Here is a 24,890-nt window from a genome sequence, read left to right as displayed (position 1 = left end):
AGTGAACCTTGGTGGAATTGTTTTTCTGCAGTGTTGTGTGTGTGTGTGTGTGTGTGTGTCTGCATGCACATGTGTATTCATAAGCCACTTATTTTTCAAGTTTCTCCATGTAGAGTAGCTCACTTCTATAGATGGGAGAAAACACAACACCCACAAGTCAATGACAGAGTAAAAATTCAAACTTCCAACATTAAACTTTCTATCTCATAGAAAGAATTTGCTGGAGGTTACTATGTATAGTGTTTACTGTCAGCATTTGGGGAGTAAATTTTGGGAATGATCTAGTTCTGGTATAATTAATCCTGGTATTCCCAAATCAAATGATACCCTAGGCTGCACAAATGTTTTTAAAACTCTCTATAGAGAGACATTCTCTACAAATACTATTTCATTTAGTTCTCTTAAGAACTTTTTAGAACAGCTTTGCTGCCTCCATTTGATATATGAACATGAACATACAGTGGTTTAAGGAACTAATCAGAATTTCATGGTTCATCAGTGGGATGGCCAAAACACAATTCCCTTTTTTCCCTTTCCACCACCGTCTGCTGCCTTTAAGGTGTGTTTAGGTTTGGGAGCCTTTTGTTTTGTGTTTGTTAAGAAAAACAGTTATTATATGAAACAGTTCATCAGGCAAGATAGCCTTAAACATGCAATGACACATTGATGTAATTTATTTTTACTTACATAAAATTAAAGTCAATTAAAAATGTAGTTTGTTGGCCGGCGCCGCGGCTCACTAGGCTAATCCTCCGCCTAGCGGCGCCGGCACACCGGGTTCTAGACCCGGTCGGGGCGCCGGATTCTGTCCCGGTTGCCCCTCTTCCAGGCCAGCCCTCTGCTGTGGCCAGGGAGTGCAGTGGAGGATGGCCCAGGTGCTTGGGCCCTGCACCCCATGGGAGACCAGGAAAAGCACCTGGCTCCTGGCTCCTGCCATCGGATCAGCGCGGTGCGCCGGCCGCGGCGGCCATTGGAGGGTGAACCAACGGCAAAAGGAAGACCTTTCTCTCTGTCTCTCTCTCTCTCACTGTCCACTCTGCCTGTCAAAAAAAAAAAAAAAAAAAAAAAAAAAAAAAAAAAATGTAGTTTGTTCCAGAAACAAATGTGCCTTTAAAATATAGGGGTTTTCTTCCAGTACATAATCATGCTTTTACTTTAAAAAAAAAAAAGTCAAAGCTACACCATTTATATTGTTGTGTTTTTCTTCATCCTAGAGTTGTGACATACACGGTTTCCATCTCTAATGCCAGACCTAAACAAAGCCAGACAGGTAACCATAAAAGCTCTTTGCTACCTCCTCTTACACATGCTGAGATACACCAGGAGAGATTCTGACAACAAGAATGTAGTTAGAATTTCCAAGCTTGCAAAAACCACATTTTTACAGGACTCGCCCTCCCCCTAATGGAAAACACAATGAATGGATCCATACAGATGCACTTCTACACAAGAAAGGGATACCTTTTTGTCTGTTTTTAGCACGTAGCCTAACTTCACTGGTGCCCAGTAAAATAGGAACTGTAATGTAAAAGTTTTTTCTTCACAGAAATAACAAGAAAAAGCACATAGCATCTAATGCTTCCATCTTTGATTAAATTATCATGGGGCTTCCAAGATCAGATCAATTAGGTTAGCCTGTTTTCCCCAAAAAAATGCTTTTACTAAAGAAGCTCTTCCTAGAAACTACATCAGAACCAACAGTAATAAATGGACTACAAACCAAAGAGTAGGAGCTCGTATCCTCTACAGCTTTCAGAGAAAGGACATGGTTTACTGTTAGTCCCCACATCCAAAACTAGCTCTAATTTCCTCCAGAGCAGTAGGCAGAAAATAGGACCTTGGGGGATCGGAGCGCTGGTTTGAGAAACACCTGAGATAAATTCCTAGTAGTTAAAAACTCAACACTAGCAGGCCTCCCATGTGAAGGGTTTCACACTTACTCAAGGAAAGAGCCATGAAGGCACAGCTGCCTGGTGCAAGACCTGCTGGAAGTATTTGGGACAGAGATAGGTAGTGATGGCAGTCCATTGCCTGTAACTGACCTATCAACATGAAACCTGGGAAAGCACCCTTCTATCCCCCAGGTAGAACAATGTACATCACCTTGCCCAAGCTCGTATGACTCTGAAGCACCCTGGGGTGGCAGGAGAACTGCACTCAATTAATACAAGAAGGTACTTCAAGAAGAACACAGGTCCCAGGAGGTCACTTTCTTTTGGACTCATCAATGTTTAGCATGAATGAAAGGCCCCAGAACACAGTTAATCCTGTGGGTCAGCACTAGCACCGGCCCAGCCCAGCCTATTGGGCCTGTGCTGTCTAGACAGACCCCACTGCTGGGAGAGGGAGCTAATGTCCCAATATGTCTAGAAAGCTGGCAAGGCAATTCATACAAGGAATTTGCCACTAAACTGCTTGAGGCCAGTGCTCAGCCTTTTTATTCTGCTCCGCAGTTTAGAAACTTTCTTGAAAAGCCAGAAAATCCATCCATGTAAGCATAATGTCAAGTGTATCACCAACCATTCATCTTCAGGGTACTACAAAGTTGTTGAGTCTTCTGAAAGCCATTGTGTTAGCTCCAAGAAGCCCATCCAAAAGCTGTCTTTCAATATATCTTTCTACCAAACAAGTCTGTTTTTTACGATAGGCCGGTAGGTGAGTTTATTTCCTTCCTTGTCTTCAAACCCACTAGTACTTGGCCATGAAATTTCTCTGAAACACCTGTAACTTCCCAGCTTCAAAACACCCGGCACAGCTTCCAATCCCGCAATTGAGGCAGAGAGGTGGACAGCCCAAAGCTGCCTCTTAGGGTAGGCGGTCGGTTGGAGACACGGGTGCATTGGCCAACGGAGGAGGCGTCTGGGCCTGCGGAGGAGGCGTCTGGGCCTGCGCAGGAGGCCCCGCCTTGGAGCCAACGTGACCCTGCATAGCACCCGGACACATGTGGCCAGGGTCTCTACGTCAGTTATGACGGTTGAAGTGCAGACTTACCAAAATAAGCCTGTAAGTACTTTACATTCCCAGGATATTCTCTGTAAAACTAATAACTGTAAAATGTTGAGCAACAATGATTGAGTTGAAAATATCTCTATCTTGAGCAGTGTTTAATTTGCAATCTGAAAACTCCAGAATATATAAAAATACTCTGGAAACTCAACAGCAAGTACACAAACAATACAGTTATAAAATAGGTAAAAGATGTAAATAGACATTTCAGCAAATAGGAGGTAAGGTGGAAAATCAGCTCATGAAAAGATGTTTAACATAATTGGCCATCAGAGGAATGCAAATTAAAAGCAAAATGAGATGTTCCTCTACAAGTGAAATTTTGTTAAAAATAATAATAAATATGGAGGAGCTTGGATGGGTACCAAATCCTAGTTTGAAGGGCCGTATTCCTCGTGCTGAACAGAGATGGAAGCTCCAATCACAAGGTAATGAGAGGCAGAGGGAAATGTGGATGATTCTGATTTGATCAGTACACATTGTATACATTTACTGACATGTCACTATATATTTGCTAAATTTTTTTTCATGTTTAAAGAATTAGAAATGTTAAATAACCTGATTTGATCTTCATACCTGGAATAGATGTATTGGCTTACCACACTGTACCCCATAACTATGTATAGTTAAAATATAAACTTACAGAAAAACATTTTTAGTGTATTAATAATAGCAAATGCTGTTAAGGATAGGTGGACCTCTTAGACGTTGCTGGTGGGCATGTAAATAACAAAGCCACTTGGAGAAGTCATTTGATAGTTTCTTATTTAATGTATGACCCAGAAGTTGCATTCTTGTGCATTCATCTCAGAGAAATAGAATGTGTGTTCCCACAAAAACTTGTGGACAAATATTTATAGAAGTGGTTTACGTAATAGCAAAATACTAGAGACTACTCAAATATCCTTCAGTGGGTGAATAGCTAAACAATCTCCGGTATATCCATGCAACAGAAACACAGCAATTAAAAAAAAAATACATGCAACACTTTAGATGACGCTCAAGGGGATTACCTAATTTTTTAAAAAGAATCTCAAAATGTACCTACTAATGGAATAATCCCAAAATGACAAAACTCTAGAGATGGAAAGTAGATAAATGTTTTGGAGGCAGTATAAATTCATGGAGCTGCTAGGAAGGGGTTCTTTTTTGAATGGGACTCGGATGTTTTTAAATCCTATGACTTTGGTAAAATATTTACCATCAAAGCTATTCATGTTTTTGTGCAATCCAAATATGAAAGAGTTTAAAGAAAAAAATGTTGGTTTAATTCCACATAAATGCCAGTTTGTATATTAAGTTGAATAGTCCTGATTTTATTAAAAAGCAACAATTTCAGTATACAAAGGTGGATTCTTCTGTGATGATCACAACAGTTAGGGGTATGTTCACGGTGGTGATTCTGGAAGGTGTATGCTATTGTTCCTTTTTTCTCCTTTCCTGTTGGCAAAATAAAATAAAATACGTTGATACAACTTGCAGTGTTTCCTCCAACCTTGCCGGAATCAGAGGTTTTACTTGTCAGTTTGGGACTGGATAGCACTAGATGGAAGCATCTTCTGCCGATCACCGCCTTGTTTGGAAGGACTTCCTATAATAACGCCTTTTCCTCTCTGCTGTGTAGGAATTACTGTTAATAGCAATTTACTTTCCTGAAAGTTCTTCCTGTCAGCTTCCCTCAGATCTAAGCATTCAACTCAGGACAATAACTCCAAGATGACTGGTTTTTGCTTTTGTTTTGAGAGGCAGAGAGGCAAAGAACTCCCATCCACTGGTTCGCTCCTCCAGTTGCCCACAACAGGCGGAGGGAGCCAAAGTCAGAAGCCAGGAACTTAGTCCAGTTCTCCTACATGGGTGGCAGGAACCCAGTTACTTAGTCGTCACTGCCACCTCCCAGAGTCTGCCTTAGGTGGGAGTTAGAATCAGGAGTCAGTGCCAGGTGTGGAACTGAGGCACTCACCCATGTGGGGAGTGGGTGTTTTTCTCAGACTCTTAGTCTCCAGGCCACATGCCTGCCTTTGATTGTTCTTTACCACCCTTTAGAAGGGGCATATTTTGGAAGAGCTGTGGAGCCTTGGTATCCCCTGGGGTGGGGGGGCAGGGCAGTGGTGGAAAAGTGATCTGCCAGCAGGGATCTTTGTGTAGGTATGGTTTTGGCCTCAGCACCTGCTTGTTGCTTAAGAGAAACCTGCCACTCTTAAGTTTGTAACAGAGGAAAGGATGTTTTTAAAAAGCAGGTTACTGATAAAATAAGATCTGGCATAGGGTGACCCAGGTGCACATGCAACTGTCAAAACCTCAGATAATTAATTTCTCTCTGCCTCAGTTACCTCATCCATAATAGATTGTAATAATGATAGCATCCATCCCATCAGTTGTTGCAGGTATTAAAAATGTGCCAGCCCTGTGCCTGCCACAAATGAGCGCTGCAGTACATGTGATTCCCACTTCTTTGGAGTTTCTACCTTATTCCTTAGCCCCCAGGGCAGTTTGAAGAAAAAATGGCTTGCAGTGAAGAGGGATGATTGCTCGAAGTGAACAGGGTTAATTAACTTTTCCCAAGAAATGTGTTCCTGAAAAGAATATATATCGATTTAGCCTTTCAAAATAGAGTTTATTTTAAATAGATTGTTTTGTGCCAAGTTAATGATTACCTTCATGTATGTATCTATGTGACCTGAAGTTCTCACCCGTACGTGACTTTTCATCATCCTCTCTTCCTGGTAGCAAAGATTAGGGCTTAATATCCCTGTTTCTGAAGAGCACAGTGAGGATGGCTTAAACAAAGCAGGCCTCCTGTGATACCTTTCCTTGTTAAAAAAAAAAAAAAAAAACCAGAGAATTCTACTATGTCTCGAGGTCTCTGTGGGATTCAGAGAGCATCAGACAAGAATTTTGTCTCCAAAACATGACTGAAACCAGTGAGGAAGAGCAGAAATACCCTATGGACTGGAATTCACTTGGGAATCCTGGGGAGGGAGTAATCCATCTGGGAAATTGAAGATGGTTTCCTGGAAGAAAATGAGGAACCAGAGAGGGGTGCTTGCTCTCAGAATGTTTTCAACATGTGCTGTTTTGGGAGAATACGACAAAAAAAAAAAAATAGCCCATGCAATAAAACACAGCTCCCTTCTTCCCTTCAGTATCTCAGGAACACCTTACCTGAGAACTCCTTCAGGCAAAAGGTATATTATTGCCCAGCTTTTGGTCCACAGCCTCCTCAAGTAGGGTTTGTTCAATGAACACATCTCTTGAGGCAGCTGAACACATCAGTATCTACTTCGCCTCCACCAACCCCCTTTCCCCATTGCTTCTTCAGGGGTGGGAGCAGGAAGTTGAGCACATGAATTTTAGCAGGCAGACTCTAAGCTCCCTGAGGGCAGGGAGTAGGTTGCTTGTGACCTCCTCAGAGCTTGGCAGAGTCCCGATGCCCTGCAGCCACATTCCATAAGGTTTGTTGGGTGGATGTGTGAAAAATAATCCTGGTGTGTCCTCGGAACGCACAGGCAGCCTGCAATTGTGAGAAGAGGTTCTGTGAGGAGGCAGGGCTGTCCTGGGATTCCAAGAATCCTGCAGCCCATGAGAGGCCAGAAGTCAGTTTCACCTCCTCGTCCAGCCCTTCTGAGGAGGTTGTAAAATCGGCTCTGTACTCCGGCCGGGGGGCAGCGGTGTGTCCCTGCGCCCCGCTGTGGCGGGGACCCCTCGGGACAAGTTACAAGGGTAGGTAACCCAGAGGGGGGAGCCAGCCAGCACGTGCAGCCGCCCAGGGGAGGAGGAGGCTGGGCTCACGCAGCCCTTAGTCAGCAGCTGGGCTCGGTTTTGAAACAAAAGCCAATGTCCTCCCTCGGAGTCCGCGGCCGGCCAGCTCCTAGGGGGAAGAAAGCCATGCTTCCCAGCCGGTTAGTGCACAACTTACTTTTCCAGAGCCTAGGACAAAGGGCCAGCAGCCGTACGGGAGCGGGTGGGTTTGTTGGGGATGGGGGACGGGAGCACAGATCGCCCGGACCCACCCCTCGCCACAGGGGAGGAGAAGGGCCGGGGTCTTCCCGGCTCTGCGCCTGGTTGTCCCGGACCGTGCTGCGAGCCCGGATCCCTTGGGCGTGCGTAGAGCTGAGGCACCTTTGCCACCGCGCCCCAAAGCACAGACACACCAGGCCCTGGTTTCATGAATGAAATCCAATCGTGGGGATATAAATAGCCGCGAAGGCTGCTAACGTCACAGTGCGAGCGGCGGCCGCCAGCGCGTCGGAGCTGGGTGCCGGGTGCTGCGTTCGGCCGGGCCGCCCCTCCTGGGAGTGGGTGGGGGCCGGAGGAGGCCGGGCCGACTGGTGGAAGGGGCGAGCCCCTCGCCCGGGCGGGGAAGCGCGGTCGCGGCGTGGGCGAGCCGGCTAGGCGAGGCCGTGCCATGCTGCCTTTGTGCAAAGTTGGGCGGCGGGCGGCGCGCCGCGCGCAGGGGCCCCGCACACCCGCGACCGCGCGCAGCCGTGGCTGCTGCTGAGTGGCGGGGCCCCCCGCTCCCCCCCCGGCCCTTGAAGGCGGAGAGAGCTCGCGTCTCGCTCGGCTGCAGGGTAGGTTCTGTGTCGTGAGTGCGCCGCGGTATGAAACTTCGAGCAGCCGCTGGGAGCCCCACCGCCCCGGCCCCCGCGGCTGGCAGGTGGGGGCCCGGGCCGTGCCCTGCAGCCAGCAACGCCCCGATAGAGTTGTGGGGGTCTTGCGGCTCTCGCAGCCGCCGCCCTAGCCGCTCGGTGAGGCCGGGGACCCTCCTCTCCCATCACAGGCTAGCACGAGCGATTTCTAGGAGCGCCCGCACAGCCGCACCCCTAACTTGGAGCCGAGCAAACGTACAACAGGCATCCTGAGCAGGCTGGCTGCGCCAGGGAGCGGGTGGCACCGCCCGAGGAGAGGGCTTTTTTCCTAGGAATGACCGTGGTGATGGTGGGGAGGGACAGGGGCAACTGAAAAGGGGGACACGCTAGCCCCTGTGTTGCTTGCATCCCCCAGGAGACATTACCGGCGGGCCCTCAGTTGGCGCACCCCTCCCTCCGCCCACCCCGAGCCTCAGGATCTGTTGTGAGTTGCTGGGGCAACAGCAGAAGCTGCCAGGAGGGGCTTGCAAAACTCCTTACCTGGTGTGTGTGTGTGTGTGTGTGTGTGTGTGTGTTCAGCTTTCGGGGAAAACAACCAGTGGGGGAGAATTGTAGAAAAGGGAATCCAACCCCCCTCCCAGGAAAAAGAAGTGGAAGGAAGGCACGACTGTGTCGAAATCTATCATTAGGTCCTACTGTCAGCTGTGCTGTTTCCATCGCCAGCAGTATCAAACATCTCAACTGAGGAGCAATGTCAATATTTAGACTTGGACAAGCCAGAAAGTTAGAAGGGAGCGCCAAGCTCAGGGTTTTGACTTGGCTTTGCACGTCAGCACACAAGCTGTGCCTTTGGAGCTGACTGTACACATTTGCTGAGGGGGGAAAAATGCATGAAGGTTGATATATACATAGAAGCTCCCAAATCTAGGAAAATCTAGTAAGTTAAGACCGAAAGAATGGTCCTGACTTTAGACTTCCCCAGCTTGGGCTGTCTGGGAGCCCTTGTGGAGCCCCAGCCAGATGCTCAGCTTGGGGTTTCATTGGTCGGAGGCGCCCCCTCCCCAACTCAGGCTGCATGGTCTACACTAAACATATTCTAAACTGCAAAAACGATACTTATCGGTGGTTTTCAACTTTCTAAGTCCTCTCACAATAAGCAGACTGCAAAAGGCCAATAGGTTGCATTTAGGCTTCTCTCAGAAAGTATATGCATATATATATGTGTATGTGTGTGTGTGTGTGTGTGTAGCTTGTTTACAAACAGTATTTAGAAATGAATGATAATTCACTTTCAGTAACCTTGGAGATGCCTAAGAGAATCACCCATTAACCCCTGTATACTGCTCCATAGGTGAACTGGGTAATAAATTATAAAAGTTGCCTCTGAGATTCCTGGATTATATTTGCACATATTAATGGGAAAGAGATCCAACCTGTTGATCCCAGTGTGGAAGGCTTTGAAAAGTCAGTAGGAGGCAATAAAATCTCAGTCAGTTCTTCTAGATTGCCCATTACTGTGTTTTTCCCAGATCTTGAAGGTGGTGTAAATTTTAAGTATTTAGGACTGTGGGTGATCACATGGGTGGAAAAAGAAACACATGTAAATGCTTCATGTTATTGGTTTAATAATACCACTTATTACCTATACAAGTACAATAGAAAACCAGAATTGTTTGGTCTTTAGTTATATGATCTAAAAGTGCTATGTTGGAAGAACATCACTCCTACTTCTGATTTCAGTATTGAAAAATGCCTGTAAGGTTTTTGTTGTTCCCCTCCAGTGGTTTATGGCCAAAACGTTTTATGGCCAAAAGAAATGCTTTTTTCTGTGTCATCCCCAAATGCTCAGAAATGTATTTTTACAAATGCTACAAGATGCTAACCTAGCTATTTCAGGATGTATTTGACCCAAACAAATGCCACTTCCACACTGGCGGTTAGCAAAAGTAAAGTTGATTCTACCCTTTCTTGGGAGGATTGGGAAGGAGAGGGGGTAGAAAACAGCATATGTTGAAATTTTTAGTGACTCCAGTGTGTGCCTGGCAGGCAGTGGGATTTATACAGCATTTCTCTCTTTTATGTAGGTAAGTCCAGCTGTGAGCAGGGTGTTGTGTTCTTCGATTCCAGCAAGCCAGGTCAGTGTCTTTGTTGAAACCCATGACCACAGATTGATGACATCCTGTGTCTGATTCTGAGCATGCACTTCAGAACAGGTTTCTTAGTCATTTATCTTCAAAGAATGTGTCTTTAACCTTTTAATACTCAGTTATGAACATCACAAGTTCAATGATTATTAAAAGCACTCTGTTTACTTGCTGGTAACATGAAGCTGGAATCAGTTTTCCTCTATAAGATTTTCTTTTCAATTTGGGGACCAAGAGATGCCAGACAACTGAGGACACCAGGAATCTGGGTGCCTGATAACTGAGATTTTACTTCTGTCTTAATCTTAGCACTCTGGAGCTGGAAGAAACTTGATAGAATAATAGTTGACTCTCATTGAATGTGAACCAGGGCTCAGGTCATGTGCTGCATTCTTTACACTTGTGTTCTGATTCTACCTCAAAAATGATCATTCCTGGGAGGTGAACACTCTTGATCCCCAAACTGCAGGTAAAGATTTAGAAAATTCAGATTAGAAGATATGTTCAATTCTCACTTCAGTAAATAGCACAAATAGGACTTTTTGTAAAGTTCTGTCTTACTCTAAGAGCTTAACTCCTTGTGGAAAAATTCTTCCCCAATAGGGAAACAAGCTATAAAAGATTAAGTGACTTGCCTAAGTTAACTTTGTAATTACAGCTCATATAATAGTGCTCAATGCACCAGCTGTTATAAAATAATAAATTCCATTCTCTTAAGGAAAAACAGTGAAGCAAGTATTCATATATACCATCTGGTATGACACTGTCAGAGATGAAAAATTTTCTTCACATGGAATCTCTGGCCTTAAAGACTTTACAAACAGATTTAAAAGGCAAGATATTAAACATTCATGTATGAAAAACTGGAGAATAAGATCAAGATCATACATGCAAGAAGATTTGCTTGGAGGTCAATGTACATTTATGAGAAGGGCAGTATTTTCCACCCTGTGAGATTACTTTGCAATTCTGGTTACACGTGGGGATGGAAATTCCAAGAACTGGCTTTGGGGTTTTTTTTGTTTGTTTTCTTTTGGGTTTTTTGTTTTGTTTTTGTTTTGGTATGGATAAATAATAAATGAGTGAGAGTTTGGAGAAAGACAGAATGTAGGATTTCAACCCAGTAGTGAGAGATTGTGCACCCATTCAGAGCCTCTAAATTATACTATCTCAAACTCAAACATATTAATGCTTCAAAAGCATTGTAACAAAATTGTGAACTGGTCCAGTCTGCACAGTACCATTGGTAAAGCATTATAATTTGGCATGATGCCTAAAAGTACTAGATTTCTTCTGGAACCACAGTTTGCCAGAAAGGTGCTACATAGATAGATTTGGATATGTAATAGATAAATCCTAACCAAAGTACTAAAAATGGCCAATATCCAGAGCAAAGACTAAGCCATTTTCCATTTTGCCCAGAATTGACAGCCTTCTTTTATCCCTCCCCATCGTCTTTGTGTAGAATAATTTTTAACAGTTGTTAATCCTTCTTAGAGAGTTTTATATAAAGGGACAGTTTTAATACATGAAACAGGGAACCAATTACTAAAGAAAACTTTTGGATGTCATCTTTTTAAACCTACTGATACTCTCAACTCAAGCCAGTAGCCCTAAATGCTTAATTAGTTAAGAGATATTTCCAAACATTTTATGGTGCTTTTGTGAACTGTCCTGTACCAGCTTTGTTTACATAGCGGATCATTACAAAATGTATCATATTCCATAAAGCACCTTGGCCCCATTAAAAGGCCAAGGACCTCATCATCAACTGGTACAAGGTTGGCTGTGATAATTACATGTCATAAAAATATTAATACAGCAACTATAAACCTGTAATTTATTAAAGTGGTAAAATTATACTTTAAATCATGTAATGGTAAAGCCAAAAGAGGTCTTGGTATTAGCATGGTATCACTACTACTAATCACTTACAAGAAAGCATTTGCTTTTTTGAACTTTAGAAGGCTTGGTTACTTTGCATGACTTGCTTCTATAACCTGGCTAGAAACTTTTGAAATATGGTTCATCTTTGCTTTGGATATTTACTTGTATGAAATGGAACTTTCATATCTTTTGGTTGGCCTTTTGGCAATCAGGTATTCAGACTCATCATCTGAAGGCCTCCCTGTGGCTTCACTTAACAGGGTTTCAAGAGTACAGGTGATTTGAACCTGGATCTTGAGTTCTTTCCTCCACCTGGGCTTCCCACCAACCTCACAAAACAAACAAAACCAATTTGTAAAAGGAAATAAAAATAAGTCTCAGAAAATATGTGGAGTTGGAACCAGCACTGTGGCATAACGAGTAAAGCCACTACCTGCCGTGCCAGCATCCCATATGGGCACCGGTTTGAGTGCCGGCTGCTCCACTTCTGATCCAGCTCTCTGCTATCGCTTGGGATAGCAATAGAAGATGGCCCAAGTCCTTGGGCCCCTGCGCCGGCGTGGGAGACCCAGAAAAAGCTCCTGGCCCTTGGCTTCTGATTGGCGCAGCTCTGGCCATTGTGGCCATTTGGGGAGTGAACCAGCGGATGGAGGACCTCTCTCTCTCTCTCTCTCTCTCTCTCTCTGCCTCTCTGTAACTCTGCCTTTCAAATAAATAAAATAAATCTTAAAAAAAAATGCGTGGAGAAAAGAGCAGGCAGTAGGAGAGTGTGGGAGTGCTCAGGGAGGGAGCAGGAAAGGACAAGCTTTAGGCCAAGGCGAGAGGCATTCAGTTCAGTGGATGAGACGTTTACAGTTACAGATAGGTTATTGATTTGTTTTATAGAAGCAGAGTCATTTGTTTTTTTCAGTTTATAAGTAAAATAAAAGCCACCTCCTTCTCTTCCTGGCACCTTTTGGTTTTCATGTGCACAGGTCTGAAATTGGGAAATGGGCAAAGAGAGATACTGAAACTGAAGTGTGGGTGTGACCGCTGCTCTTTCCTGTCGTCCACTACTCCCTCCAGCTGTGCCCTCCAATGCTTCAAGATGTCTCTGACCAGGTTTTGTTCACTACAGGGTAAATTAGCAAGATTCAGAAAGAAAGAAATGCTAGTTGGGCTAGAAGAAAGCAATTTCATTTCTCCACTCTGCACCCGATTTCAGTTGTTACATGGACACAGGTCAATGGCAAGTTCCCAATGTTAATAAAGTCATGATCTCAAGCTGCATCCTTCTGTAGAGACCTATCTTTGGAATTGTTACCTGATCCTAGACCAGACTCCTAATGATCTCAGCAATAACAAATAACCAGCACTTACCATGTCCCTACCATGTCCCAGATACTCTGTTCTATTACAGTTAGTATTTACTAACAGTTTCAAGTTGACAGAAGCAAAGCATAGAGCCCAGAGGTATTAAGTTAAAGATCTAATAGGAAATAGAGCCTGGATTTGCACCTAGGTCTGTCTTAGAACTTGACTATACCTACATTTGTTCTAAATAAGCTCCCAGGAAAAAAAATCACTTTATAAACCATTTTATTCCAAATTACTCTTACGAAGGGTGGAGGATAGAAGTTAGTTATTCTTGTGGATTTGTTTATTGTTGTGTTCTTTATGTAACCTAAATTCCATAGCAGTCTCTCCTGGACAAATATGCCAGCTCTTAAGATCATTTCTAATATAGTTGCATAAAAATCACAATGTTAAACAGTTGAGTTAAAGAGTTGAATCGTGGAGCCAGGAAGGTCCTTAGGAATACTTGGTCCAGTCTTATACAGATGAGAAACCCTGGCACTCAGAGGAGTAATGTAACTTGACCACTCTCATGGTTAATGAGTGACATCGGCTGAACTGAACCCAGGTTTCCAAATCCCAGCTCAGCCTCAATGCCATTACATAACACAGTCTGAAAAGTACCAAGTCTTCTAAACTCTTCCACCTAGCCCAAATTTATACTGGCACATACGAAATTCATCCAGAACCTAAGGCACATCCCAGAATGGGTGATAAGGAGATTCCAGCAGTATAAAGATAGGATGGGTTCTAGAATGAGTTGTAGGATGGGTTCACTTATCTTCAGTGGTGCCAAAATACAACAATCCTTTTCTCTTATCCAAAATATAACACCCCATACTCTAAGCTTTGTTGCGCTATCTTCTTGGAGCTTTTTTTTTTTTTTTAAGATTTTATTTCTTTGAGAGGTAGAACTACAGACAGAGAGAAGGAGAGACAGAGAAAAAGGTCTTCAATCCACTGGTTCACTCCCCAAATGGCTGCAACGGCCAGAGCTGGGCTGATCCAAAGTCAGGAGCCAGGAACTTCTTCCAGGTCTCCTATCTGGGTGCAGGGGCCCAAGTAGTTGGGCCATCTTCCACTGCTTTCCCAGGCTATTGCAGAGAGCTGGATTGGAAGAGGGGCAGCCAGGAGTTGAACCGGTGCGCATATGGGATGCCGGCACTGCAGGCGGAAGCTCAGCCTACTACGCCACAGCACCGGCCCCAGCTCTGATTTTTTACTAGCTATGTGACTTGGATGAAATATGTCTTTGGATCTCACTTTGTTCTGTAAAATGGAAGTAGTATCACCTCCCTCAGAGAATTATGAGGCTGTTAAGAAATAACACATGTAAAATGCATATTAGGTGATCAGTGAAGATTAATTCTATTCTTGGCCTTGCTAGAGTTTCTCAAAATGTTGTAACATATTAGAGTGGTCGTGTTATTTTGCCTTTAAATGTACTGGAGTCGGTTGAATTCTGATATAAGGATTGCTTTAGTAACCTTTTTTTGTAGCTGAAAACGGGCCCAGGTTGTCTCTGTGAGTATGAGTGGCCCAGTCACAGTTAATTTGCTTTCTTACACTGTAGGGTTGCCAGGGTTGAATTAAGTGATTGTATTGCTTCACTTTCTGCCACAAGCTACTAATACCAAACTCCATGTGGAGTTTTGTGGCTCTTCTAGATACTGTTCAAGTATCTGAGTGTTTCCACATAGACCTTTGCAGTTCAAAGCGATTGTTATATTTTCAGCCAAGTAACTAAGAGAGATTTCCAGAGAATATTACCGCCAATAGAAAGCTTTTGCTTTTCATTGCAAAATACCTGAGACTTTCTCACGTTCATCTCAGTTAACTCTAGTTTTGACTATTTGAGGGGTGCTGGCCCTTTTTCTTGTGTCACATGTTACTGACTGCTGTATTGACCAGAACAGCATAAAAACACTACAAATTGCCCTTTTCGCCCTCAGCACTTGATATCTACCCTGGGCTAAATTACATCTCTGGGGAGTGTTTGGTCACACTCCTCTGCCCAGCTGCCACACTTTGTCATGTGGTACTCGCTGCCCTGCTTGGGAATTTTGGAACCAAGTCTTTGGCAACGCGTCCCATTCATCATATGCAGGGACGAAAGCAACTAATGTGAGTTTTTTTCTTACTTGTACCTGTTTTTCCTTTTTCATTACTAATCCAAGTGGCCTCAAATAGACTTTATTTTACTGGTAGCACACTTTCCCTTTTAGTGCTTGGCAAATGTACAAGTATATTGCAAAGTGTGTCTTTTTCTTCAAGTTTAAGGCTAGTTGTGTGTTTTCTCCAGTGCTACAAAGTGATTTATCTCAAGCTAGAAACCTAGAAATCACCTTTGCTAGATTGTCCCCACCCTTATTACTACTCTCAAATGGGATATATAGAAGTTTCAGTTCTTACCGAGGAGTTAATTATGTTTAAAGCAGTGTCTGAACTTTAATGCTGCGTACATCAAGAACTGGCATCTTAGTAAAATGCGGATTCTGGTTCAGGAGTTCTGGGGAGCCTGAGAGGATGCTTTTTAACATGCTGCCCTTTGATATCAGTGCTGCCATCATGAGCACCACACTTTAAGTGTTAGTGACCTTCTGAGATACATTCTTCGCTATATCTTATGCCAAAACGCATGCTTTATAGGCAGTAACTAGACTCCTGTGTTATTTTGTTTGTTTGTTTCTTAAAATCAAGATTCATAGAATCTGAAACTAGCTCTCTAGGACAGCAACACTGATTTGAATATATATATATTGATTATAAATGCTCTTGACACAAAGATTGGTACCACACAATTTACAAATAATAAAATCTGTGCTGCTCCTTATTGTAAATTCCATATATTCAGTTGGATCTCACAGAATGCTTTTGTTGGTTTTTTCCAAACTCTTTCCACCATACCCATCCTATAGTACAATTGATGGAGCATACTATCCATGTAAATGTTGGTGGCTATTTTCATTTATGTTAATGAGAGACAAAAATGAAACAACGAAGACATATGTTAGAGCTATACTCATTCATCGATGATGTGAATGACTCCTCTGCTGAATCAGATAATGGTATTTAAATCCTGGAAGGATAGTTCTTTAAATATACTATTCACAACTTAAAAGCAACACAATGTCCTATTAAGCTTAACCTACATTATTAACACTTTTAAATACTTTCCTTAAGTGTAAACAATCAGTGGAACAATAAAGACTTCCATGTTTTGTGGCGGTTGCTGATTTCTGTGATGTAAAAACTCCCACCCTGGCCAATTTCATACTACTGACATGACTGAGCAGAGTCGGAAGGAGCCAGCACAGTAACGTACGACTATACTGAATTTCTACTGTGCAGACAAAACTGGCACAAAAAACCTCAGAAGTACAGATGCTAGTATTTGGAGTATTATTTTATTTTGGGAATAATTTATTTAATTATAAGTTCATATAATTTAATGTTTAATTCTGGCACTATTTTAATGGGCTTGCAAAATTCCTGAAAATTTAACCTGTTTTTGTGAGCTACTAGGGGCTGCTGGCTCCAGCACACCAGGGGATGTAGATCATTTGGGCCAGTCATTCTCAACCTCAGCCATACATTAGAACACCCCAAGATACTTCTTAGCTGCAAGTCTTTGGAGAGCAACATTAGGGCCCAGGAACCTGAACATTTTGTACTGACATGTGTTCTAAGTAAAGAAAAATACACAAGTCATAAGTATGTAACCAAAAAATTTCATAAATTGAACCCACAAAACCAGCATCTAAATATAGAAACAGAACATTACTGACACTGGAAGCCTTTCTCACACCCCTATGTGTGAAAGCCTAGTCACTACCCAACCAAGCTGACCGCTGCCTTTACTTTTAATACCACAGATGAGTTTTGCCTGCTTTTGAACTTTCTGTTAGATGAAATTATACCCCATGTGCCTTTTCTTTTGTCTTCTTTCCCTCAATATTGTTTGTGAGGTTCATGTATAATGTATGTAGCAATAGTTTGTGTTTTTTATTGGTGTCTAGTATTCCATTGTATGACTAGACCTCAATTTATTATTTACTCTTTCTGTTTCCATTGGTGGTTTTGTTCCAGATATTATGAAAGTTAGGAACAGTGCTGCCAGCAACAGTCTTGTACAGACAACAGTATTCAAAACAAAACAAATCCCTCAGTGATTCTGATTGTGCAGCCAATCTCTTAGCTACCTTCTCCTCAACTTCCCCTCCTTTTTTTCTCATATGACATGACTAAAGCCATTGATTCATCCATATAAATGTGCTTTTAGTTCCATAAACCATAAAGCTATGTTCTTCCATTCTTTATAGTACTTTCTCCTGGCTCTTTTTAACAGGTGTCCCCCTGCCTCCCCTTTCATCAAGTCATCAGCATTTGTGCATTCTAAATAGGGATGAGATTAGGCCTCATATCAGTAAGCATGGAGGGAGTAAGAGACATGGTAGACATGGAGCCAAAGGCTATATTTGGCTGCTGGTCATTAGACTCCTGAAAAGAGGCCTCAAGGGAAATGGTTTCCCTTTGTGTTTATCAAATAAAACCAGCAATGAACCCTTGCAATAATTCAGATTCTAATATTTTTTAAAAGTCTGTTTATTCAACTGTAATCAATACACAATTCTTCTTAAGTGCTGAAACTTAACTGAAAAGTGATCACTGTTAAATATAAGAGTGGGAATAAGAGAGGGAAGAGATGTGCAATTCGGGACATGCTCAAGCTGACTTACCTCAAACGGTAGAGTTAGAAACATACCAGGGGATTCCAATTCAATCCCATCGAGGTGGCCTGTACCAATGCCATCTCACTAGTCCCAGTGATCAATTTCTGTTCACAATTGATCATAATGATAGGACTAAGAACCAAAGGGATCACATAAACAAGACTAGTGTCTGCAAATACTAGCTGATAGAATAAATAAAGGGGAGAGTGATCCAACATGGGAAGTGAGATACACAGCAGACCCATAGAATGGCAGATGTCCTAAACAGCACCCTGGCCTCAGAATCAGCCCTTAAGGCATGCGGATCCGGCTGAAATGCCTATGAGAGTATTTCAGGCATGGAAAGCCAAGACACTCTGGAAAAAAAAAAAAAAAAAAACTAAATGAAAGATCTCCGCGAGTGAGATCCCAGTGGAAAGAACGGGTCATCAAAGAAGGAGGTACCTTTCTCTGAAGGGAGGAAAGAACTTCCACTTTGACCATGGCCTTGTCTAAAAATTATCAGAGTCCGTGAACTCAGGGGGCTTCCATAGCCTTGGCAGCTCATGACAAGAGCCTAGGTTGATTACTGATGCCATAAACAAGAGTGTCAATTTGTTAAGTCAACAACAGGAGTCACTGTGCACTTACTCCTCATGTAGGATCTTTGTGCTTAGTGTGCTGTACATTGAGATCTAATGCTATAACTAGTACTCAAACAGTATTTTTCACTTTATGTTTCTGTGTGGGAGCAAACTGTTGAAATCTTTACTTAATGTGTGCTAAACTGATCTTCTGTATATAAAGAGAAACGAAAATGAATCTTGATGTGAATGGAAGGGGAGAGGGAGTAGGAAAGGGGAGGGTTGCGGGTGGGAGGGACGTTATGGGGGGGAAGCCATTGTAATCCATAAGCTGTACTTTAGAAATTTATATTCATTAAATAAAAGTTTAAAAAAAAAGTCTGTTTATTCAGCATATACCAGGCACTTTCTACATGATACCTGAAATACTTGAAAGCTTCATGACATGACCCAGAAAGATTAGTGTTTGCTCATTGGCTTATTCCTACACCTGCTATTCAGTAGGTGTTTTCTTGTTGCAACTTTCTAGGCTGAGGGGCTGTGTAGGCTTTTATGATTTTTTTATGGTTGGGCCTATTAAATTATTAGTTCCTTTGATATAATAGTGAAAGGAGCTGGGGCAGGCATTGTGGTGCAGCAGGTTAAACCTCTAGTTGGATTGACCACATGCCGTATCAGAATGCTGGTTTGAATCCTGGCTGCTTTGCTCCCAATCCAGTTTCCTGACAATGAATCCTGGGAGACAGCAGATTGTGCTCCAACTAATTGGGTCCATAGAGTTCTGGTTCCTGCCTTTAGCCTGACCCAGCCCTGACTATTGTGGGCATTTGGGAAATGAACCAGTTGATGGGAAATCTCTCTCTCACTCTTTCACTTTCTCTCTGTGTCACTATGTCTTTCAAATAAACATAAGTAAGTAAAAAAACTTTTTAAAAAATAAGAAGCTGAATGACCAGACTCCAAAATATCAACAGTGTCATTTTTGATGAGGAGAATGAGTTCCCAGGATTGAAAGGAGGTTTCCAACATAAAGGGCTGTTTCCTACCAACTGAAAGACACTTCTGCTGAACCTTTCAGAGTACACTGAGAAAAGGTCAAGAATGGACGTTAGTTTTACATAATAAAGGAAGAATGTATTCTCACACAGAAATAGTCTAGTCCTTGCTTCCCTTCCTCTCCACACTCACATTTTTGGTAAAAATTATTTATTACACAAATAACACATATTCCTAATAAAAAAGATAAAATATATATATGAAAAGGAAAAAATTAAGTTAGTTATAATCCTACTCCATAAAAGATGTTAGCATTAATATTTTAATGGACATTTAAGTTAAAAATTATAATGAATGGTATAATTCTGTAAATTTTACCATCTTTTTCCACTTAAAGATTACCATGAAGATCTTTCTATAACTATAGTAAATGTATGTCTCTATACTCTTTCATTATATGGATGTATATTAGGTTGATTTTTTTTTTAAACCAATCCCCTGTGGTTGGCTTTCTAAAGTTATATCCAATATTTTGTTTCCGCAAACAGTGAAATGATGAACATTCTTTTAAAGATTTTTGTATGCCTTAATTATTTTTCCAGGAATAAACTCATACTTCAGTGAGAGTTGTAGAAATTTTAGTCTTTTGACTTAAAATTGCCAGTTGCAATCCAGGACAATGTCATTTCTACTCCCACAAACAGTGTCTCATTCTTATTTTTTTCTAATGTACAATTCTTCATGTAATAATTTCTACCCAACATTGGAGGGTATGAAAATATGTCCTGAAAGTAACTAGCTGGAACCTATTCTTTGCTGTTAGCCAATAACATCAAATAAAATAGGAGATTTGGAAGGAATCAGGTTTATTATCCACCAGCACTTTGGCATTTATGGTTTCATGGTTGTGAGACATTATGAACATAACCTAATCCTAGCTAGCATATTAAACTCTCATAAATGTTTAAATATAATTGCTTCAGTGTCATTGTATCTGAAGAATTCACAGCAAGCAGTCTCTTCTGTAGTCTGTGGCTACAGAAGCTGACCTGCTGATATCTGTCGAGGATGCCTTCAATGAACTTACTACGGAGCACTCTAGAGACCTTTCTTCATGAGGATGAATTTTTAAACACCAGTTGTCTACAGACTTGATATTAGCTTTCTCAAACAAGAATTTACAGAGCAGTCATTTAACCTAGTGGTTCAGACACCCACATCCTGCATCTGAGTGCCTGGGTTGATACCCAACTCCAGCTGGTGATTCAGCTTCCTGCTCATGCACTCCTGGGAGGCAGCAATGATGGCTCAAGTAATTGGTTTCTGCACCCTTACAGTAGATGCAGACTGTGTGCCCTGCCCCCAGCTTCGGTCCCAGCTACTGCAGGCCCTGGGGGCGTGAGCCAGCAGAAGGACGTGCTCGCTCTTTCTAAGTTTTTTTTCTATAAAGGGAACAGATTTCATGAATTTCATGTATACAGTTTTAATAACATAGTCATACTTCCATCCACCCTCTTCCCTCCTTTCTTATTTTCCTTTTAATTTTTGTGATGACATATTTTCAGCTTACTTTATAATCACATGCTTAATCCTACCCTAAATAAAGAATTCAACAAGTAGTAAATAAAAAAACCACTGTTCCTCAAGAGTATAAACAAGGGCTATAAACAATAATCAAATCTCAAGATGTCAATTTTACTCAGATACATTACATTTTTTGTAATAGTTACCACAAATTAGAGAAAACATATGTTTGTCTTTTGGGGCTGCCTTATTTCACTAAGCAACTGGTCTCCAGTTGTATCCATTTGGTTGTGAAAGACTGGATTTCATTATTTTTATGGCTGAATAGTATTCCATCATGTTAAATATACCATATTTTCTTTATCCAGTCATCAGTTGATGGACATCTGATTGCATATGTTAGCTATTGTGAACTGAGCTGCTATAAACATAAGGGTATAGATAACTTTCATATGCTGATTTCATTTCCTTTAGATAGATTCCCAGGAGTGGGATGGGTAGGTCATATGGTAGATCTAGTTTTGAGATTTTTGAGGACTCTCCAAACTGTCTTCCATAAAGGTTGGACTAGTTTAATTCCTGCCAACATTGTATTAGGATACCTTTTCCTCCACATCCTGTTGCTTTCTTATTTTTGTTATTGTATTTTTTGATTTTTGGATGATAGCTATTCTAATGGGAGTGAAGTGAAACCTCATTGTGGTCTTTACCTGCATTTCCCTGATGGCTAGTGGTCCTGAGCATGGGAGTTCACTCTCTCTCTCTCTCTCTCTCACCCCCCCAAAAAATTAATTTTTTTAATTTTAAAAAACCAAACACATAGTTTTGATATCTCTTTAAAGACTTGATAAATGTTTAGTTACTAATTCTTAGCAAATCTTCCTGACCCAGCCCTTCCTAAGGCTCACCTATGTTCAGACTCTCCAAAATCAACATGTACAAATTTTATGCCTTCTTTAAAAAAAGATATTTATTATTAATTTGAGAGAGAGTTATAGAGAGAAGGGAGAGACAGAGAGAAAGATCTTCCATCCACTGGTTCACTCTCCAAATGGCCGCAACTGCCAGAGCCAAGCTGATCCAAGCCAGGGGCTTCCTCCGGGTCTCCCAGGTGGGTGCAGGGGCCCAGGCACTTGGACCATGTTCCACTGTTTTCACAGGCCATAGCAGAGAGCTGGACCAGAAGAGGAGCAGCTGGGATGCAAACTGGCACCCATATGGGATGCTGGCACCGCAGGCGGAGGCTCAGCCTACTATGCCACAGCATTGGCCCCAGTTGCTTTCTTTTTTTAACTTTAAAAAATATATTGAATATAACATGCATAACGAAATGTATACAGATCACAAGTATAAGCTTGATGAATTTTTGCAAACTGAACATAGCTATACAGTCAGCACCTAGATGAGAAATCAGAATGCTACCAGCGCCCAGCTTCTGGTTCCCACTCCACTGCCCACTCAGTGTATTTGAAACACTGCAAATTCTATATCTAGGGTAAATCCTTCACTTAGAGCAAAGAGTAACTTTTCAGTGGACCATTACTTTATATGAGCTAACTACTGTCAGATTTGATGGCAACAGCTCCTTTGTAACTGAAAATGTATAGGAGTTACTTTTCCAAGTAATAATTCTAACATGGAATTTGTGCACTGAGTATGCATCAATACTTAATGTACTTGTTATTTTCTACACAACGTTCATAGCAACAACTTTGGAACCACTTTCTTCTTAATGAATGTAAAGCTGAATTATGCTGTATTGATCCAAGCTTAAAATATCTTGACTACAATTGATTGCCACTTTTTCATGTTGTTTCCAAACAATCACTGAAAATTGTTCATTTCAGTTTCCATAAGTATTCCCTTTGAATGTTCAAAATTTTAAAGTCATGAATTTTTTACGTTCAGTTTAAGATAGAATTCTATGTGTGTGTCCTGGGTATCCATAGCTGTCTTTTTATATAGTTCAATTTTGTGTCTGATATTCAGCAAAATATCATTTATATTTTTTTTATTTGGAAGCTTGATTGAGGGGGGGAACAGGTTTAGGAGGCTCTCCATGCTTTATAAACATATGGCTTTGAAACACAACATACTTATCATCAAAAATCACTATTATGATTGGACTATATCAGAGAACCTTACTAGAATTAACATTGATTATACTTATGTTCCTGCTGTTCTTTTAAAAAACTGAAAGATTTTTTCCCATCATAGAAGTAACATATCTAAGAATATTATTCAACCATAAAAAGTATTGAAGTACTGTTACAACTTGGATGAACTTGAAAATACTATGCCAAGTGGAGAAAGACAAACACAAAAGAACACATATCATACGATGCCATTCATATGAAATGTCCAGATTAGGCAAATCCATGGAGACATAAAGTAGATTGTGATTGCTATAGCTAAGAAAAGTGGAAAGACTTCTAATGGATATAGGGTTTCTTTCTGGGGTGATGAAAATATTCTGGAATTTTAGATAGTGAGGATAGCTGCACAACTTTGTGATATAAGAAAAACTAATGAATAGTACATTTTAAAAGAGTGAGTTTTTTGTTTATTTGTTGTTGTTGTTGTTGTTGTTGTTTTTTTTTTTTTGGGCAGAGTGGACAGTGAGAGAGACAGAGAGAAAGGTCTTCCTTTTCCATTGGTTCACCCCCACAATGGCCGCTGCGGCTGGCACACTGTGGCCGGTGCGCTGTGGCCAGCGCACCACGCTGATCTGAAGCCAGGAGCCAGGTGCTTCTCCTGGTCTCCCATGTGGGTGCAGGGCCCAAGGACTTGGGCCATCCTCCACTGCACTCCCGGGCCACAGCAGAGAGCTGGACAGGAAGAGAAGCGACCAGGGACAGAATCCAGCGCCCCGACCAGGACTAGAACCTGGTGTGCTGGCGCTGCAGGCTGAGGATTAACCTATTGAGTCGTGGCACTGGCCAAGAGTGAGCTTTATGGCTCTGAATTTTATCTCAGATTTTTAAAAGGTAAACACATGTGCATTATAGACAATTGGAAACTGAAGTAGAAAAATGAGAAGAAAAGTTACAGCCCCATTTAAGCAGCAATTACTGTGATCTTTGTGTATTTCTTCCTGATCTGCTTTCCAAGGGCGGTTGTTGCAAGGGGAAGAAGTTGATATTGCCATAAATTAGATGACAGAGACACAATTTGTGCATGTTAGTTACGCATTAAGACCCACCCCTCTCCTCCAAAAACAGATGAGTTCCAATGAAGATCTATTTTGTTGGTAGAGAGGAGTAATGAATGGGGATGCAAATAAGGGCAAGCATTGAATGCAGTCCAACCCTTTAACAAGGAACAAGAAACTAAAGGGGAAAAGACCCAGGGTTCTGAGAGGCAGATCTGAGGCATCGTCATGACAGGTGGAAATGTTTTCCTAGAGGAAAGCATTCCAAAGTGACTTTTTAGGAATTTTGCTGCAGTATACACAATATATGAAACAAACCACACCCCTCTATTCTTAAGAAGCCATTCCATTTTCAAGGCTTTCAAAGACTCATGTTCTTGTTTGTTTTAGCTGTGTCACTGTGCTAAAATTGTGCTTAATATGAGTGAAAGAGGAGGCCCAATTTCATTTCAGTTACAGATATTCAGTACTTTGCCCATAACATTTGTTTCTCTAGATTATTGCAAGCTCATTGTAAGTATAACTTCAGTGACGATACTTAAGACTTACTGAGTGTTCTCTTCTTGTCAGCCACAATGATTAAAATATTTTACAAGTATTAGCTAACTTAATCTTCATAACAAGCCACTGAAGAAAGTGATTTCCCCAGTGTATTTAGAATCTCCTCTTTCCTCCTCTTCTCTTCCCTACCCCCACCACTTGTTAGTAGAGGGAAATTTTGTTCTGTTGAATCACACATTGCTCCCTTAGTTCCTCAGGAACAAATATTATGTAGGAAATTACATTTTGACAATAAAGCCCTTTATTATGTTCCACTGCGTCATTTTCAGATGGTCTTTACTGTACTTCTATGACCTGCACCTCACTAATTCATTTTCATTTTACTGTATTTTAAGGCTGCTGCTTACTTTTGCCAATATAGTTTTTAGTCTGGCTACCTTGCGTTTCATTTATACATGGCCTTT

General features: G+C 41.6%; 3 protein-coding genes across 10 annotated transcripts in view; 2 read left to right on the top strand and 1 right to left on the bottom strand.

Annotated features, from left to right (window-relative positions):
- LOC149121998 (uncharacterized) overlaps positions 1-4,481 on the top strand; it is a 60,062-nt gene extending 55,581 nt beyond the window's left edge. The window contains exon 5 of the mRNA XM_089314933.1: positions 1,215-4,481. The gene's annotated coding sequence lies outside the window, so the exon portion shown is untranslated. The remainder of the gene's footprint in view (positions 1-1,214) is intronic.
- LOC127484267 (uncharacterized) lies at positions 3,755-7,549 on the bottom strand. Its single transcript, XM_070057145.2, has 3 exons — positions 6,923-7,549; positions 6,169-6,517; positions 3,755-4,446 (listed from the first exon to the last, which is right to left on the bottom strand). The coding sequence occupies exon 1, from the start codon at positions 7,411-7,413 to the stop codon at positions 6,934-6,936; it is 480 nt and encodes a 159-aa protein (XP_069913246.2). The 5' UTR covers positions 7,414-7,549; the 3' UTR covers positions 3,755-4,446; positions 6,169-6,517; positions 6,923-6,933.
- Positions 6,505-24,890, top strand: part of RHOBTB1 (Rho related BTB domain containing 1) — a 70,279-nt gene continuing 51,893 nt past the window's right edge. Inside the window, exons 1-2 of one of the 8 annotated variants that reach the window (XM_051823872.3) lie at positions 6,650-6,726; positions 9,677-9,727. The gene's annotated coding sequence lies outside the window, so the exon portion shown is untranslated. Of the gene's footprint in view, positions 6,906-7,317; positions 7,575-9,676; positions 9,728-24,890 lie in introns of those variants that run through there. The other 7 variants (XM_017348761.4, XM_089314932.1, XM_017348760.4 and 4 more) reach the window with 7 other exon arrangements.

This window comes from Oryctolagus cuniculus, chromosome 15 (assembly GCF_051225735.1).
Source record: "Oryctolagus cuniculus isolate XC-2025 breed Fujian yellow rabbit chromosome 15, ASM5122573v1, whole genome shotgun sequence".
Classification (NCBI taxonomy): Eukaryota; Metazoa; Chordata; class Mammalia; order Lagomorpha; family Leporidae; genus Oryctolagus; species Oryctolagus cuniculus.
This window is presented reverse-complemented; position numbering and strand designations above follow the sequence as displayed.